Here is a 15,100-nt window from a genome sequence, read left to right as displayed (position 1 = left end):
CACACACACACACACACACACACACACACACACACACACACACACACACACACACGCTTCCTTCTTGTATTTTTGCCTTCCATACACAGATTCACTCCTTATTTTTTCTTTTTGCCTCGTGGCCACACACATAATACACACAACACACACACACACACACACACGGACATCTGTCAGGCTTTCACACAGAGTGGAAAGCCGGATGTTTTTTTTCATCTACACTCATTCCCCTAGAGTAGGTGCTTGAGAAGTGTGACTTTGAAAGTTTTTGTGTGTAGGAGTGTGTATTGGTGAAAGAGAGCGAGGAAGTGAAAGGAGAGAGAAAGAGATAGGGAGGGAGAAAAGAATGAGCACCCATGGCGCTTACGTCTGCGTGTGTGTGTGTGAGTGCGTGTGTGTGTGTGTGTGCGCGTGTGTGCGCATGTTAGAAAGAAGATGCAGCGACTAATATGTTTGTCAGCATGAGACGGCGAGAGACAGCACTTTCTAGACTCCCACTTTGGGTAGTTTACAAGAAAATCTGTCATATATTTCTCAATCCTCACCACCAGCCACCCTGCAGCACTCAACCCCTTGTAACTCCTGACTGATCATGCAATGTGTTCTCTCTCTCTCTCTGTCTCTCTCTCTCAGTCTCAGTGAGTCACTCACTCGCTCTCGCTCTCCATATGTTGCTGTGGGATCTGGGAAGACTTCAAACACGGGGAAGACAAGACAGCGGGACAAAGTGGGAGAGAGAAAGACATGGCGAGAAGGGGAGAGCGCTTAAAGAAGGGGAAAAAACAAAGACGAAGAGGGAAAGGGTGAGGGTGAGAGGAAGAGAGAGATACAGGCAGAGTGAGATGTACCGTAGAGGTGGAGGGAGGAGAAGGCGGAGAGACGCGGAGAAAGAGAGTAATGGATGGTGTGGGCCGTTGCTCCCCTTCATCTGCCTGCCACAGGGAGTGAGGTGAGGAATGGCCTCAGCTCTGATAAACAGACTAACATGTGATGCCTATCTCCCTGCCTGCACAGCTGATCAATGACCATAAGGATGCGCGAGCACATACACACGCGCGCGCGCACACACATGGTACACTTTACTTATGAGGGGCCTTTCTTTTGACACTATGTGGCTCTGCAGACTTTAGGTCCAATTCATGTATTTACTGGTAAAGCCAAGATTTCAGTAGAGGTTCATCAGAGTTTATACTGACATCAAATAAAGAACTGTGCTTTTTAATGCTAGTATACATGGAAAATATAGTTCAGATAAAAGCTTTTGATTAACATTTGCCCCGATGAATGTCTACTGACTGAAAGTTTGGCTTTATTATTTGATACCTACATTGGACCTCAATCCACAGAGCCTCTTGTCTCTGTATTTAATGTTTGTCTCCTTCCACTTTGACATTGTGGATTGAGTGTGGTGATCTTACCAAAATACCTAAGTGGCTTAAAAGAGCAGGGTTAAAATACCCAAAATAACTAATCTAATGTGTTACAGAAGACAACAACAGGATTGGGAGTGAAATCAAAAATATTCAAATAATTCAATTTGATGCAAACAACAAATTAAATTGAATCTAAAGTAAACCTTATTCCAATCCTCAAGCTAAGCTCAACTCCTTAACCTGGACTAGTTTTAACCCCATCCTCAGTTTAAACCTAATCTGAAAACATAACCCTGAACTCAAATGTTGCCCTGAAGCCTCTACTGTGACCTCAGTTACTAAAAACCCTGAAGGTCTAAATCTCAAGGATAGCAAAACAACAAATAAACACATAAATGCTGGCACACACCAGAGCATGCTCAGCTACACACACACACACACACACACACACACACACACACACCGGCACAGCATTTCGACCGGAAACACACAAGAGGCACATAACCGGCACCACAAACAAGATGCGGACTTACCACGACAACGAGCCTAGGGAGCACAATCTAGACCCATTAATGTACCAGCAGCCAAAGCAGTGTCACATGTGGACGAGCACACACAAACCACGGCAGAGCGAGACGTTTTTTCACACACGAGTCACCGTCATTCAGCAGCAAGCACACACACACAACACCACACCACAACAAACAACACACACACAGTTGTTGGACGACACACACATCACTTACACATGGACACAAACACACTGTCATTTTCACACACACTACAGCCAAGCCTTGAACCCAGGCTGTTAAACTGCAGCCTCTCAGTCATGCCGTCATGCCTTAATGCAGTGTAATGTGAAACACTGCAGGAGGGAGGGGGGCCAGAGAGAGAGAGAGGGATGGAGGGGAACAGAGGGGAACGATGCAAAGGAGGGATTTCTCTTTCACTGACACAACAGGAAGAACTTTTAACTAAGATAAACACACAAATGGGTGCCTTTGATCAGTGGAAATTAGAGGTGGTTTCTTTACCAACTGTACAGGCGTTAGCTCAAAGCTAGCTGGCAGCGGATGCACTGACCATGGGAGTGAGAGTGTCCCTGTGTGTGTGTGTGTGTGTGTGTGTGTGTGTGTGAGTTCAGCTCAGCCTCTAACTGGGCTCAAAACTCTCCAGAAACTCCGGGTCTTTTTGTTCTGTCCCTGCAGCCTCTCTCCTTTCTCCTCTCATCTCTGTATGTTTATGAAGCAGATTTATAAAGCCCTGGGGATACGTGCAACATTTTATTTGCTTAAGTTGAAACAGCTTCACCTTACACAAACAGCATATGTCTTTGCATCAGTTTTGTACCGCTGAAGGAAAATTTGCATCTAATTGTGTTTTTGTATTGACTTTGTATGGACTCGTGGCAGCTCTTAAAATTCAGTTTGCATTCTGTCTGAATATGCAGAAAGTGTGAGTCTCTGCCTTTTGAAACTTACCTCATAATTTGATCTCTTTTATTTTCTTGATGATGACAGCCAAAATCTATCCCTGCAATATGTTCACTTTTAGTGTTATCCTTTCAACACCCTGGCAACTAAAGCGTGATTAAAGATTTTATGGTTATATTTATGCAAATCATAGCACTTGGTTAAAGTCATTGAGAGATTGTGGTCTTGAAAAAATCTCAGAAGTCAATGATGACTTAGGGCAGGATGGGCTGCATATGCTTTTCTAATATTAAACTTTCCAGAGTGTCTTAGTTGCCTTTAAGATGTAGGGCACAGGACACAAATATAGATCTTAGGTTTTAAAGTCCTGTGCTTTGTATGAACAAACAACCCACCCTGACCTCCTCAGTATGACTTCTAGGCAGCATATAGACCTCACACTCCCTGTAAAACACATTTTACAGGAGATTGGTGTGGCATGGTGTGCCGCTGTGTCAAGCTCAGGTCAAAGACAGTGTGTCTGTAATGTGTGTGACGCACAGGATGTGAAGGGCGGGGAATAAATAAAGGCAAAAGGACAAAAGGGGTGTTTCCTCAATTTTAGCAGTGTGGGATTTTCCCCTTATCCTTATTGAGCCACTAGATGAAGCACAGACACACTCACTCACTCACTCACTCACTCACTCACTCACTCACTCACTCACTCACTCACTCACTCACTCACTCACTCACACACACATACACAGTCATCTGACTTTACCTCAAGTTAACTGAGCTGACCCTGTCAGTGCGTGGGCCTGCGAGGGGATGTAGCAATGTGATTTAGGTTAAACACGCTTCACTGGCTTATAGGTGTTAGGGCTGCTGAACATGTGATGGACAGACACACACACACACACACACACACACAGTACGAACAAACACGCACATGGCTGGTGTCATACTCCACCACCCTTTTCTCTGCACACACTCATTCAAGACCTCTACCAGCAACACAAACACACAGAGAGCATGTGTATTCTGAAGGACAAACATTTCATCTCTCCTGGTCTCCCCCTACATTGCAGCTTCAGCACAACTGTCAGCCTCAGTGAGTGTGTGTGGACGTGTGTGTGTGTGTAATTCTATATCGTCCAGTCTGAAGCGCTCCTCCACCTGTCTCCTCTGTGTGTCCTTCCCAGTATAGAAGGTATGTAGCTTATGAAGAGACTTTAACCTTGTCTCCACATGTTGCTGATGAATATGTTACCATAGCACTGTATCCAATTTCAGGTTTCCCAGCATTCTGATGTATGGCGGGAATATACGTGTTCAGTGAGGCATTTGGCTTGAGATGCAATTTACGTGACAGCACCTATACATCCGGGGGCAGTATGATCGATATCTGGGGTATTTTTCTTTTCTTTTTTTTGAACAGCGCTATACTTTAGAGTAAATACAAATGACAGGCAGTAATGGTTTACATAAAGCCAGATGTTATAGCCAACTCTGTTGCCAACCTCTAGGGGCCTCGTGAGGAGGGTGGGGTTTGTTCTTGTAATTGCCATTACCTCAGACGTAAACGCCTTATTTAAGATGTCATCATGCTGGAATGGAAAGAGTTTAATTCAGTTAACTAAAATATTTTGGCTATATCTGGGTAATGAAGTTATCAATTCTTAATGTATATTTGCTGTATTCATGTGTAAAATATGAAAAATTATTGCATTTTGCTCTTGTTCTTCAGGTAATTTGTGAATCTCTATAATTCCAGGAATTAGGACAAATAGCAATCACAGGATATTTCAACAAAGGTTAGATCATGAAAATGTCATAGTGGTGCTGCAGTGACAACTTGTAGCTAGTTAGAAAGAAAAAGGTAAAGGTGTGATTTTGTCAGCTAAGAATGAAAGGTGTTATGTGGATTACTTTTTGTTTTTTTTTTTAAATCTGTGGATCTTTTTCTTACATCCAGGCTTCTTAAATGAGGTGCAAAGGCAGTTTATTATTTCGAAAAGTACTTCTTTATGCTGACATTGTATATTGTTGAGCTTGAAAGTTTGCTCTTGACCTTGAAAATATCAATTCAACAAAAAATTCTTATCAGGAGAGCCATTTAATTTTTATTTTCAGGAGCTCTCAGCATCATCTCGTGTTCTTCATCAGTGGATGGAACTGGTTAGATCGTCACGGAGATGATTTTAACATGACCTAGTTATGGAACTGCAGCCCCATGACAACAGGTGGATGTATATGGGCATATGGATAGTAACTCCTGTCTCCGTTCCCTGACTCCTGGTCGATGAAGGGGTCAAAGTCACTCATTAGAAGGACAATAACATCCGACACCTGAGACCATTCTTGAACAGACACATGGAAACATTGCTATGTAGCTTAAAGCGCCTGAAAACGAAGTATAAAGAGTCTGGGATGAAAAATATATCACGATTGGCCCTTAATGGACACTAATAAGTGTGCGTTTCTATTGTTGATCATTTACTTGTATTCTTATGAAATCATTTGTCGTGTGATGATGTGATCCCATTGCTTTATTTATGGCATCTGTGATGTGTTGACAGCTTCATAAGCGAACCTGAAGAAGCTGGGTGCTATGTGCGCCGTTCACTGAAGAAAAAGAACTTGTCACACGCAGAATAAAAAAAAAAAAAAAAATGTTTCTCGAGATCGACTGTGAGATGAGATTTTCTCTACAACACTGATTTGTCCTGCACCCTTCAGTGATAGAGGACAAAATGAACTCTTTTTGAAAGTCTTTTGGGACGTGGTGAGGGAGGATGGCATCTGAACCGGTGTAACACCTTACCTCGCCTTCTCTGTGCCACGGCCTCCCGTTCTGAGGGTATTTGCTCTGGCTCTGGCGTTTCTTCTGCCCTCCGTCAGCAAATTTGCACAGCAAAGGCTCCGTGGGAGCTGCAGACAGGGGGGAAAGAGGACAAAATCATGTTAGGAGGACTGTATCGTGTGACCCCCCCTCAGAGGGACAGAAGGCCTTTTGAACTATGTTGCATTTCTCTTCTTCTACCATCTCACCTCTGTCTCTCCCTCCTCCATTCCTCCCTCCCTCCTCTCTGCCCTCCTATGGAGCTCTTAGACAAATTCCCAGACCAATGATGTTGGCAGGCCCTCCTACCCTGGCCCAGGCTGGCAGCCCATGAAAGAGCATTGCAGGGTATTGTTGAAATAATAATCACAGTAATCGCTCTTGTAAATACCTCTGAGATGGTAATGTAGGACTGCTCTGTCAGCCAAAGCTTGTTTCTAAAAGGCGTTCCTGTTCCTGACGCATAATCCCTCTGTGTTTTACTTTAACAGCCATCTTCTCCTTTATTTGAAATTTTATGCCTTTTTCCACTCCGCAACCATCGATGCAAGCGTCTCACTGAGCTGCGCTGTGTGAGCGGAGGCTGTCAGAGAATTAATACCGCTGTTCTCAGAGTGAACACTCGGGGCAGTCTAACCATTTCAGACATACTAAGAACAATAGTGACACAGGATTGTAATAAGTGCCCTCACTTCAGAGCTGGCAAGTGTCTAATATCAAGCAACAGGAAAACATGACATGAAATAGCTGTTATTAATCCAATTAAAAAAAGAGAAAAAGCCCTCTGTACTGCGACCTCATCTACGCTGTCTCCATATCAACAGTCTTTTGTGTGCATAATTGCCAATAAAAGGTTGATGAAAGTGTTGCGATGACCTACGTCGCTATAAAGATAACTTCTCAAAGGGCACTTTCTCACACTTGAGCTGCAGGTGAGTGCCAAAAGAGACAAAACTGATTCAGGGAGAGGACTCTCCTGATGAGATACTGTGGGGGAGAGAGAGAAATCTGTAGAAAGACAGGCTCGGTGAAAGAAAAAAAAAAAAAAAAAAGCAGAGAAAAGGAAAAAAAAAGTTCTTATTGAGCTTTTCTCGTGAGAAACGGGTGGCTCTTTTGGCCGGAGATCTTGGGGTCTTAGCAGTGTCCGTCCCCCTTTTCAGTCTGCGTCAGCGAGATCGGAATCTCTTTGGAGGCAGACTGCGGAGATGAGTGAGGGGATGAGAGACAGTTGGATAAACTAAAAGAAACACACAAGTACAGACGGAGTAAAGAACAAGAAAAAAAAAAAAAAGGAGAAGAGAGTGAAAGAGATAGAGGCAGAGTAACTGACAGAGAAACAACAGGAAAACAGAGGTAGAGTGAGAATCTACACTCAGGATCAAACACTCATTCCCTGGGAGGGCTGTACAGCTCTGCAACAGTACAGAACGCACTGAGCCAGCGAGCTTGTCCAAACACTCAACCACTGCTGCCCTGCACCTGGTGGCTTAGAAGGGACCCGACCGCTCTCCTGTCAACGCATTCGCATTACAGGCCTGGCAGCTCGTGACACGGCCGCTCTGTGACGACACAGGCCGATGATGGGGCTGTCTGCGGGAGGTGAGCAATGGGACCTTTTATCACGCCGTGCTAGAGATGACACCCACCGAGAGAATTGTTGATGCTTTAATCTACACTCCCAGATGTTAAGAGCCGCTTAGGCCTCGATAATAATGCAGCATCATAAGACAGGAGAGAAAGAAATGCTGTCAGGATTGACAAGGCAGTGACAGCAAATAAAACAACCTGAAGTCAAGCGAACGTATGACGGGGGGGGGGGGGTTTCCAGTTGGAGGAAATGATTTGGGTGTTAATGAGCTAACGAGATGATTTATTTATTCATTTCCACTTTCTGACATGTCACCACTTCAAATGGCGTCACGTTCGGAGAGGATGATTTTGTTCTTTCAGTAGGTGTCTGAGATGCAAATAAGCAGATGGCTGGGTGTTCCTTTATGCGGCTATAGTGCTGCAACGGGGACAGACACGTTCAAAATTCTTTGTGTTAGTGTGGCTTTAGGGGCTACTGTGGGACCAAACCGCTCAGAGTCAGCCCAGGAGAACATGGCCTGGGGAGGGAGAGTGAGAGAAATGCTGAAGAAGAAAAACAACAAAACCGCTTGCAAACCTCTCCTCTGGCACTCTGGGAGATAATTAGCTATCGGAGAAATTTGGAGAATCTGACACAGAGCACGCTGATGTTCCCCCCACTGACTACATCCCCAGTTCCCACAGCGAACCAGCCAATTTGTTTAAGACTTCAGCCCAAGATCAACAGCCTCGCACCACCCCACCCACCCTGTGAACACACTCACCCCTCTATAGCCCTGACGCACACACCCTCCTCCTGCCCTTAAAGTCTCTTTGCTATAACCCTTGAAAACACACACAAAGACCCACATACACATACACATACACATACACATACACATACACATACACATACACACACACACACACAATACAAACTGCTGCCAGCCTAAAAACCCTTCTTAGACCTCTCACCACACACCGTCATCACTGGCACAGCCCAGAATAAACTAGGCCACTGGCTGTACATACTAGCTTGCTGATGCTGCATCTTTAGGCCACAGGCTCCAAGTACAACACATTTCACACTGGCTCCAGTCAGAGTGTGTGTTGTAGGGGGCCGCTTGCAAAGAAAATGATTCAGTTATGAACCAATTTGCTGGCCTTTAATGATCCTAAATTATGGGAAAAAGACATAAATTGTTTTTGGTCAGAGGTCAACAACTGCCGATAACAAGGTGCTCCGTGGAGACTCCTAATTGTTTTTTATGTGGGTTGCCGTAGGAACTGGTAAACACGTTAATGAGGGGGTGACCACAGACATATGCATGTGTGTGTGCCTTGGAGTGCGCACACCAAGACCAACCGCACTCATGCACACACAAATACACGGGGCAAGAGGATCAGCGCTAGACAGTTCAGTGAGAGTAAGACGTCTGTGCTGCGAGCCTCATTTGATCACAACCTCGGCTCAGTCATACTCCACACTGTGCATTTGGCTGTGAAGAGATAGTCATGGCTTTCTGCTCATCAATAGACACATTACCACTCAGTAAAATGAACCAATAAGTGCATGCAGATGTACTTCTGTACAAGACAGTGTAATTACAATAGCCATTTAAATTGAAGCTTGTTGCAAGTTTCACTTATTAGCGCTCAGTGCATAAGTAATTATTGCTATTACTGATGTTTCCTATGGGCCGGCATCTGGGGGAAATCAGCCCTTTGTCTGCGGAATAACAGCCAGCGCTGCGAGAACACCAGATCTCACCATTCCTTTTCTTTTCTGGTATCTGTAGACAAAGAGAGCTTACGTGCTCCGGATGGTCTCGCAAGGCCAGATGAATAGCATCTTGATCCATGAATGCAAATAAGCACATGCATTATAATACATCAATGTCAGCACATCATACATTCATCCTCTGCTCAGAATTGGACTGTACATCTGTTTGGCCTGAATGGTGAAATCAATGCAAGAATAGCCCCGAACTGTATCAGGGCTGGGTAAAAGGTTTTGCTCAGTGAAACAGCCAGCTTTTCACCATCAAGACAGTTACAAAAGAGGCCTCTCACAAGGGCTTGGAGTCAAACTGGGCTGGCCTTGCTTTGCTCTGAGAGTATGCAAAGCCCTAGAGGGCGAACAGAGGGAACTGTTCAGCCACTTGTACCAAAATATGTCACTCTGAAAAAGCTTCAGTCAAAGGAAGCTTTCCACTTCTCAATGACAACTTTGGTTAAAGGTTCCTACGGGTTGTTAGGCTTGAAGTTCCATGAGCTAAGCATCTCTGAAAAGACATTTGCATGGCTCGCTGTGTGTTACTGCGAGGACATATTTGGAAAGAATAAGGTAAAGGAAAAAAAGAGGACAGTATTTTATTGGAATTCTGCTGTACTCTGCTGCTCGAGGGGATCTCTAATTGGATCAACAACTGTCTGATTCCCATCAGCCAGCTTGACCTGTCTGCCCAAAACTGAGGAGGCTGTGTCTTATGGGAAAGAGAGTGAAAAAAGAGGGAGGGAGGGAGAGAGTGAGAGACGTGGAAAGACACGGACAGATACAGGAAAAGACAGGCAGCACAAGGGACAGTGTTCTAGAAATAGATAAAGATGAAGCAAAAACAGGGAGTAGTTACAATAGAAAAATATATGACAGGTGGACGTGACAAAGGAGAAGGACCAAAACTACAGCTACAGCATATATGTAGCCATTTTTAAGAGTCAAACGGACAAGCTCAGAATGGCCGCCAACTAGGAAGGCAGGCGGCAGCAGCTTCCCTACAGGGAGGGCTTTGACGGATCCCAGTCGATAGCTCTCACAACTGCCACGCTGGCCTTGCATCCTTCAGCATGGAAATGAAGACAGTCTGCCAGCCGTTTTGCTGACAGGGACGGCACACGCGGCTCAATGACACGGCCCGATAAATGGAGCGGGTGCTGAGAGGGGAGCACGGCAGAGAGTGAGACAAAGAGGCGAGGGAGAGGGAGATAGATGGAAAGACAGATACGGTGTCATAGAGAGACAAAAAGACACGAGGAGACAGTGACAGACAGAGGCAGAGGGGAACGAGAGTCACCGAGGGTGGAGGTGTCAGGCGTGGTCCAGTTTTCCCCCTTCTGATCCATACTGTATAGATGAATGAGAGAGATGAGTAAAGGGAGAAGGATGTCAACAACGCTTTGCTTCTCACCCTGCATCCGCTGCACATGCTCTATGGCTATTGATCAGCCCCTTGCTCAGACTTTCCCATAGAGGGCTCCTGCAGCATGTCAGGCGGTTCAGGCCTGTGATGATATTATGGATTACGGGAAGGGAAGTGGAGGGAAGAGCCCTGGATGCGGGCGGTAGAAGCCTGATCGATGAGCTATTGCGCACTTAACAAGAGTAATGTTATGTAGGGAGTCTCTGACATGCTAATCCATCTCTCACTCTCTCCATCCGATTGCATCTCTCTCTGTCGTGGTTATCTCCTGTCTGCCTCTCTCTCTCTCCATTTCTTTCTTACTTGTTCTCTATCTATCTATCTATCTATCTATCTATCTATCTATCTATCTTGCTGTCTGTCTCTTCATGCACCACCGAGCAGACACTGATCCCAGACCAGATTCAGACAAATAAACAAAGCTGATGGATGAGATGAGCTCCATGTGTGTCTGGCACGCGGTGAGTCTACAGTATAATGCAGCAGACAACTATAATTGACTGAGACCATCTTATGGGAGTGGGAACACTTATAGAAGCGATGTGTGCATGTCTTCGCCTTTTGGAATATGCAGACATCAGATCAGTGTGAAATGATCCAACAGAAAAAAGATGAAGTATATTCAGCATAAACAAAGAGTTGTAATTATTTTAGCAGCTGAAAATGTGAGTGAATGTGATTGTGCCTTTGAGTCCTGGCTCTGAATTAATCTGCTCTTACAGTAAATGTGAGAGCAGCAAGTGCAGCGCCAAGCAGGCGGCCAGTTTCCAGCTGTTAGCCGACTCCTGTGAGACAAGCTCTGAGGTACCAGTTAAAACGAAAACTTTGTTTTAGCTTAATCAGCTAATTCCACTCGCCATTCCCAATGCTAAGGTTGCCATGGTGAGTAAACAAATAACTAAAAACAAGAGGCTAGACAGAGGTGTATGAGTGAGTGAGTAGAAGTTAGAGTATGTGTGTTTGCCAACTCTAATGAACGGCTCACAATCCTGCATCCCTATATTAAAATAACATTTATACAAGCAGACAGTCCTCACCGCATTCATTCCAAACGCCATAGTCGAGTGTCGCTGGTTCTTGTAGTCGGTTGCAATTTTAAAGTGGCGGTGGCAGATGTTTCTAATGCTGAAGCCACACATGCTGCTGCGCGCTGCCAACATCTTTGTTGCTGCAGACGGTCTCAGTATCAGTGGCTGCTTTACACAGCTGGCCAGGGCGGCAATTACAGTACAAGTGTCCGCATTGTGGTTGGTGCAAAATTGTAAGAGTAAAGTATGAGATTGAAAACACTATTTGTGGAGTGGCTTCGAAATAAGATCCCAGCTAAGAAAACACTGTGATGTGCAACGGGCAAGTCGGTACGTCACAGATGGAGCTAACAGTACTGAGATGGACGGACTTGTTGTTTGGTCTCGAAGATGTAATAACACTAACAAAATGCTTCAACACTTCTTCACCGCTGAACTGAAGAAGCATCTTTGAGAAGACATACAGAATATAAACCTATTTTATGACCTGGATAATTGGGAATCATCTTGGCCTTAACCCATTTTTTTTTTTTTTTTTTTTTAGAGCTGGGCTGGGGATTCTGAGATCACATTTGATCCACACTGAATTTGTGTTTGAAGAAAGACAGGCTTTCTCCAGTTAGACAGAAACAGAAATAATGAATCAAGTATTAAACTATCAAAAGAATGACTGATTTTATGAGATAAAAAGCAATTACGTCTTCATTGGTTTCCTTTTGGCCTTGTGGCGTAAAACTGGTTCTGGGCTGTGGAGCTCTCCTTTCATGGAAGACAGTTTTGGCGGCGGCAGAAGGGACTTAAGAGCAGCTGTTGCTGTACTTTGCCTGTGGGGGTTGACTTGTGCTGCCACTGTCTGTGTCACTGCCTGTGTGGGCAGACAGTGAAGCTAGCTCTCTCCCTGTTAGCAGAGTATTATAACACTGCCAACGCCTCCAGTGACCCGTGAAGCCTCCCATCTATAGAGATGAATCATACAGATGAGTGCTTTGTAATTCAACAGAACTGCCCATCCACCAAACCTGCAGCGAATACCTCTTGGTATATGTGACACTGTGTCAGTGTTCTAGCTTATTGTGAAGGCTTCATTATTTACATCAGCCATTCCAATGTGAATACATATTTTAGCCTTTTACTCTTTACAAAGCTTCCACATATTGTTACAGCAAAATTACTTAGGTTTATTACTCAAGGCGAGGTTTTGCTGAGCATGCATGGTGTTTCTCAGCACCGCACTGCTTGACATTCATAGAGTTACACAAATTCACACTCAAGGCGCATTACAAACAGTCCTCCGCTGTTGGCCGGCATGAAACTCAAAAGAAAAATCGGATGGTAGGTGTCTTGCTAAGTGGTACCTTGCCTCTCGCCGAATTTCACAGACGGTCCGAGAATTCAAACGTATGATTTCCTTGTTATAAGTAGGGTTAGCCAACCTTTAGGCTCCCATTGCCGGAAATTGACAATGACATTTGAAGAGGAGTGGAGAATATGCCTCAAACTGGAAATGCAAGAAAGCCACATCAGTTAGAGCAGCATGGCGAAGCATACAAAAGGCTGTGTGTCTGTTAACTAGGTTTCCACCGTAGGGGCTTCCAGTAACAACAGTATAGACAGAAAAGAAAATGAAATTACAGCACAATAAATGAATTATCAATAAAGACCCCTCAATACTGTATCTGAGGGGGATCAATACGCCACAGCCAGGCTGCAATGTGGGCCGAGGGCTGAGGGCAGGCCTATAGCTGAGGGACCAGCCGGATCAATAATGTCACTGGGGGTGATTGACGATCAATGCTGCCAGTGATGTTGATTTATGATCAATGAAAGCAGGGCACCCGACTAATAAGGGGGGAAGGGGCGGAGGGGGTGTGCGAGGAGGGAGCGGGGTTCCATAGCGTCCCCTTTACTGTAACTGATTGGGGATCGATGAAGAGTGGCACCGTGGCTGATTAGGGATCAGGTGACTCTGTGGCAGAAGAAGGCAGCTATGTGTGAGAGGATTTGGTTGGCTGCGTGGAGACCAGCCTGTCTGAGCCAAGCAGAGCTGCAGAGACTGTAATTAAAGCTGTGGTGAAAGGAGCTTTCCACCGGTTGATAGAAGCTGCAGGTGCAGCTCTCTTTGCTCTTTCACTTTCAAAAGAGAAGCCATGCACGCACGCACGCACACACACACACACACACACACACACACACACACACACACACACTCATAGGACGTATATACACAATCAAAGACAGCACAGGAAGTTCTGCACTATTTTTCTGTCTTTTTCCTTCTTAAAAATCGTATCTATTGCTCAGTGACATCCTTCTTCTCTTTTACTTCGTTTTCTTATCGTCTTCAGCTATTTTAAAGACAGCATCTTTGCTTATTGGTTTCTTGCTACTCAGCCAAATGATTTAAGTGTCATTGTTAGACATAATATGTCAACAGATTACTTTATCTTCATTTCAGTAATATAATTACTTTTACTGAACCAACAGATGCTGTGTGTTTGCTACTTCAGGAGGGAAGCAGGAGTAGCTTGTTCTTGATAAACTGAAAATGAATCTCACACCTGTATAAGACAGACAAGTGTAAACCCCCTGCACATATGTAACGGTGCATTTATTCAGAGCTTTGTTTTAGTTAAGACAACCTCTCGTCAGGCATCTCTTGTGACTGACCAAAATGTCAGCTGATCCTCTCTGCTTTACTTAATCTCTATAGTCTTCTGGTAATCTTAAAAACACTGATGACATGAGACGGTACAGATATGCCTATGAACTTGCTGGGTGATTTAAGATTAGCGGTGTAGCCAGCTGCATGAGACTTAAAAGCCAGAGTTATGTCCAAATTTAGATGGCTAACCCCTTCATCTGCGCTTTGTCAGACAGACCCCTTCTGAGCTTCAAACAGTGCATCAGACATTCCCACGGCTCATAATTCATTCCTTTCTTGGGTATTCTCTTTGTTCTCGAGCAGCGTTGACGCTAATTTTCCTCTGCCTTTCCAAAAAAGTTGCTGACAACAAAGTGGCATCTTCTTTGAGCTCATTGAATATATCAACTGTTTTCCAAGGAAACTGCAAGATCTGCTAATACCTGCTTAATTAAGCAGATTTTACAATATCATTCAAGTAAACTGACATTTATGAAATTGTTTTTGATTTTAATGCAAAGGTCAGGCTAATAATTAAATGAATAATTAATGATCAAAAATGCTATGAAGTGCACCTTATTATTTGAACAGCATGTATGTAGTCTATTTTTTCTGGTGTGTAATATCAATATCAAACTTTGTTTAAACTCACCATGAGGCAGGAATGCCATAAAAATAATCATTTGAAAGGTGATTAGAGGTTTCAATCCCTGAAACAAAACAACTCCTGGCCAAAATCTGACCCCACTTCCTTCATGTGTCAGTGCTACCATTTCCTTCTCAACCTTCCCACTGTTTCAAAGAAAAAAAAAGGAAAACAAAACAAAGAGTGAAGGTAGTTTGACAGCACATTCTTATCTAGAGAAAAATACACACTTAGCAAACTCTTCAGCATTATTTAAACTAGCTTCAGTAGCTGTGCCCCTTCGTCCTCTTGAGAGAGCGATATCAGAGCGATAACCGGAGAGAAAGGTTGACCTGTGGGGAACAACTTTGAGTGAGTCCTTGCCTAAACATCTCAGACGTGATGAAAGG

At 44.3% G+C, this 15,100-nt stretch overlaps 1 protein-coding gene across 5 annotated transcripts in view; it reads right to left on the bottom strand.

Annotated features, from left to right (window-relative positions):
- The window catches only part of LOC111223252 (RNA-binding motif, single-stranded-interacting protein 3), a 270,217-nt gene that overhangs the window by 35,354 nt on the left and 219,763 nt on the right, over positions 1 to 15,100 (bottom strand). For all 5 annotated transcript variants that reach the window (XM_022747322.1, XM_022747323.1, XM_022747325.1 and 2 more), the window contains one exon: positions 5,610 to 5,716. In XM_022747322.1, coding sequence (XP_022603043.1) covers positions 5,610 to 5,716 — 107 coding nt within the window. The remainder of the gene's footprint in view (positions 1 to 5,609; positions 5,717 to 15,100) is intronic.

This window comes from Seriola dumerili, unplaced genomic scaffold (genome assembly GCF_002260705.1).
Source record: "Seriola dumerili isolate Sdu_G_001 unplaced genomic scaffold, Sdu_1.0 BDQW01000110.1, whole genome shotgun sequence".
NCBI classification, from domain to species: domain Eukaryota; kingdom Metazoa; phylum Chordata; class Actinopteri; order Carangiformes; family Carangidae; genus Seriola; species Seriola dumerili.
This window is presented reverse-complemented; position numbering and strand designations above follow the sequence as displayed.